This window comes from Cyprinodon variegatus, unplaced genomic scaffold (genome assembly GCF_000732505.1).
Source record: "Cyprinodon variegatus isolate N-32 unplaced genomic scaffold, C_variegatus-1.0 Scaffold300, whole genome shotgun sequence".
Classification (NCBI taxonomy): domain Eukaryota; kingdom Metazoa; phylum Chordata; class Actinopteri; order Cyprinodontiformes; family Cyprinodontidae; genus Cyprinodon; species Cyprinodon variegatus.
Genome location: NW_015150753.1, coordinates 341,121 through 351,113, shown reverse-complemented (window position 1 = coordinate 351,113; position 9,993 = coordinate 341,121). Strand labels below are relative to the sequence as shown.

The following is a 9,993-nucleotide window of genomic DNA, read 5'->3' as shown; positions in this document are numbered from 1 at the left end:
TAAATTTACAGACTTCAGCTTTAAGTCATCAGATGTGTGGGAGGCTAACAGCTAATAAGTCAAAGGCTGTGGTTTTAGCTGATTTTAACAACTCATATTATTTTAAATGTATGCATCAGAATCAAGGCTGTATAGTGGATTTATTATGATTTGTTTTAGCTAGTGGGCTTTAGTTTGACAGTGAGTTGACAGGAAATGGGGTTAATAGAGGGGAAAATGAAAGCAACAAAGGTCAACAGGTCGGGACTCGAACCATTGACAGCTGCGCTCAGGAGTAACAGCCCTTTCAGAAGAGACCCAGCGGGTTCACAACTGCTTCTGACACTCATTAATAACGTTGGCAAAGCTTTATTGCTGCATCGAGTAAAGCATATATGGAGTGAATTTTATTGTTGCATGTACAGAATACATTTTGTAAATAGAAATTTTAGGGAAAATGCATTCCAGAAACAAAACGTGTGTAAATCGAAAACAGGTTTTGAGAGAAAATGTGTTGTTTTCTCGAATTTATTTTTCAAATGTGTATTTTCAGGATTTCATTTAATAGAATTCACATTTTCACTCTTTTTTAAGACATTTTTTTCAGTTTGAATTTTATGAATAATAAGTTTTTCTTTTCAAATTGTGTTTTACAGATTAAATTCACTTTACTTCAAGAGCACAGTAACCAATACAATGTTTTTGCTAGTGTCCATGGAGACCGATAGAATACATCCCACTGCAGAGAAAATTCTGCCTACAGAAGTGAAATGAAAGTGATCCATGAAATGCAATTAAAAAATAATATTATATATATATATATATATATATATATATATATATATATATATATATAAATAAAAAATAAATAAATCTGAGAAAACAGGAAGTAAGTCTCAAAACAATTGTTTTTTCAAAACTTTATTTTTGTATGTCTTTTTATTTTAATTTACAGTTATTTCTTTTTAGAAATAACTGATCAAAATTCCCTCCATAAGTGCAGTGCACCACCTGGCCCTTGACCGCGGGCTGATAAATGTACACAGAACCAATAGAAACCGACCATCCGGCCATAAACCTGGGGGACCAGGAAGCAAAATAAATGAACAGTTAATATTGTGTGTCTGAATTCTTCAAACTTCATGATCCAAGCGATTGTGGTGGCTTTGGAAATGACATTCTTGTACGGCGCCTGCTGGACCTCAGGGTTTCGTGCACCCAAGGCCTTACGGGTCACAAGCTTTACCTCTAAACCACCACTGGTCTATGCTTCAGTAAACCTTTTGGTGTCTTTTTCTGCACCAACCAATGCCGTCCACATCCATGGGGATAATTTCTTCACCAAAAAGAAGCTCTAGAGAAGCTCTACCATGTAACTGTTATCTAGTGTTATGGAGTTAAAATAAACCTAAAACACTAGAACTGAAAACTCTTCACAGTTCGAGATACATCTGAATCCCAAGTTCAGTCCTTAGCTGAGGAGGTTTTATTGTTTTGTTTTACTTTGTCTGAGTGTGTGTCTGTGTGTGTGTGTGTGTGTGCTGAGGAGGTTTTATTGTTTTGTTTTACTTTGTCTGAGTGTGTGTCTGTGTGTGTATGTGTGTGTGTGTGTGTTTGTGTGGGAGGAGTGACGCGAGTAACAAGAAGCTCTGACAGTCTTTGGAGCAAAAAATAGCCTTCTACGGCCATCCCTCTCGTAGCCACGCTTGTATTGGTGGGAGCTGCCTGCCCAAACTCCGCCCTCTTTCTCTGTAAAGGAGAACAGGTGGAAACGGATGGGATGAGTTGGATACTATTGCTGGTCCAGCAGCTGGGGGACCCTGCTTGTCCCTCCGTTGACAGGCTGGACTAATGGACTGCGAAGTGCTGAAGCAGGTCGCCAGGAGCCAAACCGCATACTGTCCACACACACACACATTTATCATCACCTGATACTTATGTGAACAGATGTCTCACAACACCGACATGTAGTCCAGACAGTGGGCTCATTCTCACAGCATCCTTACATGTGTGAGTTCATCATGTAGGACTCAGAACACGCGTGTCCCATGTTGGAAACAGCTGATCAGATCCTCTGCTTCTTACCCTGGTTGATTCCACTGCTGTTTGCTACTATACCTTTCTGGTGTCCGTCTCTGATCAGACAGCGCCCTCAGGTGGTCAGCACTGCTCAATTTAAGGAGAAATTGTTTATGGAGGCCTTAACATTTTAAGACAAGCTTTATTTTAATTTGTTCTGCTATTTTTTAAGAAACTAGGGTTAAACCAAAACAATTAAGTATATTTTCCTGAGCTGCAAGCCTTAACCTTGGCTTCTTTTTAAAGGCATATTCACTTATGCATGTTTTTCATGTTTTTCCCCCAGACTCTACGTAAGAAGGGTTTAAACGGCTGCGAAAGCCCTGACATTGAAGCCGATGACTCTGCTGGCCAGAGCCCAGAGTTAGATGACAAGTACTGCAAACTGACTGAGGACATCGATCTGATGATCAACAGACAGAGACTCTGCGTAAGTTCAGGCCTGGTTTCTGTTTAAAGTCTTTGTTTTATGGAGTTTCTATAAAAATGTTCCACTTGGTCCAGCAGGGTCTGCCTCCCTCCAGCTATGACATGGGGGTGAGCATCCCAGGCAGCAACCCCGGCGGGCTGCTGTACACCCACCAGGGCTTAGGGGGTAATCACAACCTTCTGCCTGTCACTCACTCGTCCTTGCAGAGAAACACCATGTCCCCTCAAAGGCCTTCCAGCACAGAAAATGCAGGTATGTCTACGTTCAGTTGGACTTTAGTTGAGGGGTTAATCAGGATTTTCTGACGATGAATTCGGTAAAAAGTTTTTAAAAGTTACAAGATAACTTGATTAGTGTCTGTTTGCTGGTGAAGATTCTCAGTCTTCCAGGTTATAGTGATTTTAAAAAAAAAGTAAAAAAAAAAAAAAACAAAGAATCCACTGGACTTTGTTTCCAAGTTTGAAAAGGTTTTTACTTCCAATCCAGGAAGTTTTTTTCAATTCAAAATGTCAGAAAAATTGTTGATTTGTCCAGAATGTTCATATTTTGGACAAAGAAGGCAGGTGGTTTGAGAGGGGCGTGAAGGAAGCCATCTGTGTTAAGAAAAAAAAAAACAACATCAAACAGAGAGGGTGGAATCAGATTTCAGCTTTCAAAAACTTACAATGCAGCAATTGATTTGATTCCTTCCTGCTATCATTGCAACTCTAAACCCATTACAGGGGAACAGAAGACCTCGCCTGTCCAGCCAGGCCAACAATTCCCCTTTACCTCTCAAAATCCACCCGGTTGTTTACAACTAGCAACTCAGAAATGCTGGTGACACCAAAAGTTTAAAGCCCCACAGCTCTGGAACTGCAGGGATTAAAGTATTCCAGCCTGAGGCTGGATTACCAGCTGGTAGCGTTTCCCCAAGGGCAAAAATAATCACTCGAATATAAATTGACAGTAAATACATTTTAAAAAGGCAATTGAAATCCCTCTTGTTTTTGACAGCCAATGGGAGCAAAGGAGAGAAACTAACAGTATTAGCCAATCAGAAGAAGAAGGGGGCGGGTCTTGGGAAAGCGTGTATCTCCTCCTCTCGTTTCTTGCACCAGATAGATTGTGATACAGTGCTACATGTAAGTTCTACACGGAAAGTCACCTTGCGCCGTTTACAGCTCCATTCAACGGAGAGTTAAAAGTCATAATAAATTAAACTGAAAATGGAAAGAAGATTGAATTGAATGGAGAGGGCAAAATGAAACATGACTTAGACCATGGTCATCAAGCTGCTGTTCGTGCGGCCACACAAACTACACGTTTGCCGGGGGAGCTACGGCAACAGCTGATGTACAAGCGTCAATAACTGACTGTGTATGCGAGTTAAAAATTAGGGTGTGTGCTTTCCTCGCTAAATACGACCTCTCATTCACACTAGATATAGATACACTTTCGCCATCTTTTGGCCGTTTTTCATATTGGACTTTCAAAAGTCAAATTTAGTCTTCAATCATTCATGCAATCTCTGATCCCATATCCCCACACCCCCCTGACATGGGCTTCCATGGGACTGTTATACTTAGGGGTCTGAGATTTTCTTTATTGGGCTACTGGGTAAAGCCTGGAACTCAACGCTATTCCTGACATTTTGAAATGAAAAAGCTTCCTGGATGGGAAGGGAAACGTCTTCAAACTTGGAAATAAAGTCCAGTGGATTTTTTTTTTTTACTTTTTTATTGGATATGTGTCCATTATTCAGTGGAAATCCAGTTCAATGACTCTTTGGACAGCAAAGCTACCTGCTAATCCAAGAGGGGCTAACACCCAGCAGGACCTTTAACACTTGTCATGTTTATGTTGGGATTTTATATTTACACAGACTCAATAAATGTTTTTCATGGATATCAGACCTAGAGAGCAGCACTGGTCTCTCTTTGTGTAACAGTGTGAAATATTTTTCCGTCTCCCTGCAGGGCTGCTGGGTTCCGAGCTTCCAAACACTATTGTCTCCAGTGTAGGTAAGGCCGTCTGCACTCTTCTCTTCAACAATTAACTCTAAACCGTCATCATGGTCAGAATGAGCTTCACGTAACACTGGATTATGTTTTCTCACAGGAAACGGCAGCTTTGGCTCTCATTGCGCCTCCCCTGGACTCATGTCTTCAGCCAGTATCTCCAAGAACATGCAGGACAAGAGTCCTCCTCAAATGAGCATGAGCCACAAGCCTGACCTGCGGACACTGATGCCACCCAACAAGTGCTCCATCATGCCAACCGTTGTGAGTGATTCTCATCATTTCCCATTTTTTAAAGTTAGTTGTACCTTTGTAGAGTTTTTACCTGTGGTGTCACGACACGTTTTCAGTTCCCATGGGGTCACCATCCTTTTTAAGGCATAGGGCCACTTCAAGGGTACTGGGTCATAGGAAGATCTACGGATACTGACCCTTGAAGTGCAGGGGTTAGCGTTCACCTAAACTTTGTAGATTATAAACATATTTTTAGTTTTTATTTTCATTTCTAATATTATTTTAGACATTATCATTTTAAAATGCTCTATATAGAATTAAAAAAGAGGAGCAACAGAATAAAATAGCATTTAGAACTCAGTCCACCGGCAAGTTATTCTAGACTCTGAGTGTCATGGTTTTGGTTCTGTTCAAGTTGTATCTCTAAGTTTTCATTGGTCTTATTTCCATTTTTGTGTTCAACTTATTTTTTATTTTATATGAGTTCTTAGTTTCTTGTTCGCCCTCTTGTGTCAGTCTCCTTTGCCCTAGCTCCCTTCTTGCCTCCTCTTTTCACCCCTGCTCCCAATTTGCTGGGTCCATATCTGGCTGGTTTGTACTGTCACAGTGGGGTGGAGGTTTGAAGGTGGACCCAATGCAGACACAAAAGCTGAAGGTGGTTACTTGCAAATTTTAATAACAAAAAGGGTAACAAAAGCAAAAATCCAAAACTACTGAAAACAAGGAATATTCACAACAAGGGGGCAAAGAAATGATGACAAAGAGTGACGGAGGAGAATATATGGGAGAGGGAAACAGAGACCAGGCTAATTAGCAGACTGGGAGCAGGTGTGAACAGGGGCAGGAAGGGAGTTAGGGAAAAGGAGACTGACACAAGAGGGCAAACAAGAAATATCTAAGAACTCATATACAATAAAATGAAAACTTAGAGATAAAAGTTGAACAGATGTTGTTTTTATGTTGTGTTATGTTACAAGCATGTATTTCATTTTTACGAGCAAGACGAGAGCATTTATATTGGGCGTAAGGTGAAGAGAATGTGATCTATAAAACACAATTTGAAAATAATGCAATTCCTAAAACTCAACCTGAAAAAGAGAAATAAAAAAAGTGAAAATATAAAACACTAAAAAAATAAAAATAAATAAAAACCTACGAAAACACTAAAGTTAGTCTCAAAATCTCTTTTGATGAATAATTTTTTCAATTTTTAAGTTTTATTTCTTGATTGCATTTGTATTACATTTTTAAATCTGTTTACAAATGTGTTCTTTGCATGTTGCAACAATAATGGAGCAAAATCTTAAACTAACTATATAACATTCAGAATTATTTTTTTCTTGAATGTCCAGAACCAGAGAATAAATCACTCCCAGGCGGCTCAGACACCTGCAGTGTCCATCGCTGCGTCTGGCATTGGTGGTTATCCATCCGCCATCTCCTCTTACAGCACAGGTGAGTGCAGACGCACTGATGAAAGCTGCTGAAGGCTGCAGGCCTCATTTTGAAGAGATGTTTGAGGACATATTTTTTCCCTCCCTCAGAGTTCTCCCTCGGCGGTGACCTGTCCTCTCTTTCTGGGTTTGGAGGTTCTGGTCTGGGATCAGTGACGAGCTGGCAGCAGCAGCAGCTCCACAGTCTGCAGCATTCTGCACTGGGACACATGGGGTGGGTCTTTAACACTCTGAGTTTGTCTGCTGTTATTATCGGATCTATTTAGTTTTAAATAATGTGCTGAAATTAAAGGTTAGGTTTGGTTTTATGGTGCAGTAATGTAACAGTAAAAACAATTGATTTGATCATTGTTCCCCAGTTATTTTGAAATGTTTTAAAAATGTCAAACATACTGTTACCTTAACCCAGAATAAATCCATTTAGATTGTTTCTAAGTAATGTGTGAGGTTTATGAGGGCTGTTTGATGGGAAATCTAACCCTCTGTCCACAGAAACTTGTGCCAGAACTCTAACCTGGACCTCCCCTCAGTTCATCACAACCTTCACATAAAGTGTGAGCCCGCGTCTCCTCCCAGGGACCGCAGCGTCGGCGCGGTCGGGGCCGGACTAAGAGCAGGCATGAACCCAGCCGGGTACTCCATGGGCGGCGGCCGCGGGCCGCACGAATCTGGCAGCTCCCCTGGCGACAGTGCGTCCAGCTGCGGCAGCTCATACGAAGGCAGCGAGGAGCGCGAGGATCACCATGGCAACGGGGGTTTCCTAATGCAGCCGCTGCCCAATCAGGAGGAACGTCACAGCCCATCAGTAAAACGAATGAGGCTATCAGAAGGCTGGGCCTCATAATGGGAGCCGCCCTCAGGCACAGGGTGGGGGTGCAGAGAAAGTTACCATATAGTGTTATTATTATTATTATTATTAATATTATCATATTCTTCTCGTACGGAATGCATGTGCTTTATGTTTAATGGTGGCGTGTCGTTGAGGCGGCTGGTCTTGCGATACTGCAGGTCAGGATCAGTGCACAAAACCTGAAAAAAACTAAAATTTTGGAGTTTGATCTGTGTGTCAAAATATTTTCAAGATTATTTTTAATCTGAGGGGAAAAAGTTCATGCAGCAAAAGTTTACTGCATCTATAATCCATCCAAGTCACCAAATATATGATAAATATAGTCTGACCAACATCAACCATGAAATATATGAAATATACCATTTTAACAGGAAGAAACCTTCATAAGAACCAGGTTCAGTGTGAGCGGAGATCTGCTGTAACCGACTGGGGTTCAAGGAGACAGAAGCAGAGATATGTCAACTCATTAAATAATACACAGTTTAATCTTCTCAGCGTCTTTCTCTCTGACCTGTCTGCTATTTAAACTCTGTGGTAAAGTTGAAAGGGTTTTACCAAAAACTCTTTAAATCTTTTTATAATAATTATTTGGAGTAAAAACTTTGTCTTCCCTTTGCTAAATCGGACCTCAGACTTTTTTACAAAAACTTTTTGACACACATTTGAAACTTGGGAAATGTTTCTTTTTTTTCTTAATGTGTACGCTGATAGATGCGTATTATGCTTGAGATGATAGAAAGCTGGGAGGTCGGACGGTGTATATTTACTGCTTGTTTTCAGTGTGTTTAGGACAGTGTGGGGATAATAGGTCTGCTGCAAACTAATGAAAAGGTCAAGAAGTCTGGTACTCTGTACAGCGAAGCTGCTGGTGAGGATCTGTGCTCGTGCACTCGGTCTGCAGTTCTTATGCAAGCTGCGTTGCAGGTTCAACACAAACAAATGCTTTAAATGTTTTGCACAAGAAAAGACGAAGGAATTGAGAGGGAAATAAGCTGAGGAAACAAGTAGGAAAAGAGTGAAGGAGAAGGTGCTGATAAGGGGGATTTTCGACTAACAGAGGAACAGTTTTATTGGAAGTTTAAAAGCCACATAGAAGCTGCTATTGGTTCTGTTATTCGAGAGGCTTGAGGACAGGCGGGGGTGTTGAGATGGTTGTAGCGAGGTCTGTGGGAGCGAGGGCAACAGGTTGCTTAGTAATTAAACATTGTATACATTTATTTGATACTGAGATACTCAGTTTTTCATTAGCTTTCTGAGTTGTGTGGCTAAAAACAATCCAGAGAGCCAAAACCAAGAAAAAAGGAGCAGAGGAGGCTGGATCTGAACCTGAGAAACAAACTGTGAAAATGAACCACTACAGAATAACCATTGTTCCATGTTTTCTTTTGTTTCCTAATGACTGCTGGGTATAAACTGGAATCACAGCTGCTGTGGCAGCAGAAAAGTTTCAACTAAAACCTCAAAAAACAGCTACATTTAGAAAGTGGGATGTGGGACACCTAGAGGCAAACTTTTGAACTACAGCCAAATAACTCCAACCCATTTACCCCTGGAATATGATGGCCATAAACTAGTGTAAAAGTAGAATCATTAGGCTTGTTTATTATAGATTTTGTGGCGTTTATTTATTTTTTGAATTATTTATGTAAAAAAAATCAAAAAAGGGAAAAAGTTAGAAATGTGTGTCTCTAAAAGCAATGCTTCTTCAAAATGGTTAAATGGTTTCCATTAAAACACTAAATATGCTTTTTACTATGTTCTTTATCTTTAAAATTAATTAGACGTTAAATGACAGTTCTGCTTTGTATGCTCCTGTGGTTCTAATGAGTCTCTAGTCACTAAATCACTGCAATCTTCTGCGTGTTTTTTGGCCATTTATTTAATACTAATACTTCTCAGCCCATTCCTTTGTTGATCCCTCTGTTGTGGTTCCCTTTCACTGTTTTCTTTCTAGTCCACACTAAGTTAGATTTCGGTTTTGGCCATTTTTCCCACTGTAACACAAGTTTTTACAAAATGATAACGGAGCAACGCTGTGATATTGGTCAGAGCTGTGGAGAGAGTTAGGTGCACAAACCTGTGATGTTCTGTTTTAGAAACGAAGGTTTCCTTTGTTATTTTGACTAAGGCATGTTTTATTGAGCTCTGCGGTCCACTCTTCTATCTGAGGTATAAACACAAAAGGAAGCTCAACATTTTAGAGGCTGGTGTCAGACCCTGTGACACTTTACAGCAGCAAACACAACAGCTGCACACTTGTTCATTAACATTTGCAGGAAGCGCAAATTACTCAGGTCATTTATTTAAAGGAATATCCTATTAGAGCGATGCTGTGATGACTTAATGGAAGTAACCGGGTATTATTAGCAGGATGTATATTTATGCAAATTTTATTTAAAATGGTATCTCAAGGTACTAATATTTATCATATCCAGTTTTAAAGAAATAGAAAACCCATACCAACCAATGCAAACATGTAAAATCAGATCATAAAACACAGTCATTTACATAAAGTCCAAATAATTTGGCCTAATAGCTTAGAAAACGTATCCCACTAAAAAACAAATGAAACCTCTACTTCCAGATGTAGACCTTGTCTGAATATGAGATCTGAGAAATGTTCAGAGAGTTCAGAGACTGAGAGCTGGATGTTTTGATTAAATATATTCAGGCATCAATTATGGACGTTTTTTGTTTTTTTTTATGACTTCCAAGCATTTTTGAAATTGTTGAATTTAAAGTTCTAGTAGAACAACAAACTTTTTTGTTTTTGTTTTCTTGCATTCTAAAATTAGACTAAAAAAAATCATGCTCAGCAACTGAATCTGTTTGTCTCCTTTTATGAGATATAAAACACCAATAAATAGTTGAACTTTGCAGCTACCTCTGTTTATGCAGCCATTTTAATTTAAAGGCTGAGGTTGGTTAAAAACCTGCTATGCTATTCCAGCTTTTAAACATGAAGCT

At 39.8% G+C, this 9,993-nt stretch overlaps 1 protein-coding gene across 2 annotated transcripts in view; it reads left to right on the top strand.

Annotated features, from left to right (window-relative positions):
• LOC107090582 (myocyte-specific enhancer factor 2C-like) overlaps positions 1-9,652 on the top strand; it is a 41,632-nt gene extending 31,980 nt beyond the window's left edge. The window contains exons 5-11 of one of the 2 annotated variants that reach the window (XM_015384044.1): positions 2,345-2,488; positions 2,566-2,740; positions 4,447-4,491; positions 4,589-4,752; positions 6,075-6,177; positions 6,267-6,390; positions 6,669-9,652. In XM_015384044.1, coding sequence (XP_015239530.1) covers positions 2,345-2,488; positions 2,566-2,740; positions 4,447-4,491; positions 4,589-4,752; positions 6,075-6,177; positions 6,267-6,390; positions 6,669-7,020 — 1,107 coding nt within the window. In that variant the 3' untranslated portion in view covers positions 7,021-9,652. Of the gene's footprint in view, positions 1-2,344; positions 2,489-2,562; positions 2,741-4,446; positions 4,492-4,588; positions 4,753-6,074; positions 6,178-6,266; positions 6,391-6,668 lie in introns of both variants that reach the window. The other variant, XM_015384043.1, reaches the window with a different exon arrangement.
• The last annotated feature ends 341 nt before the right edge of the window (positions 9,653-9,993 follow it).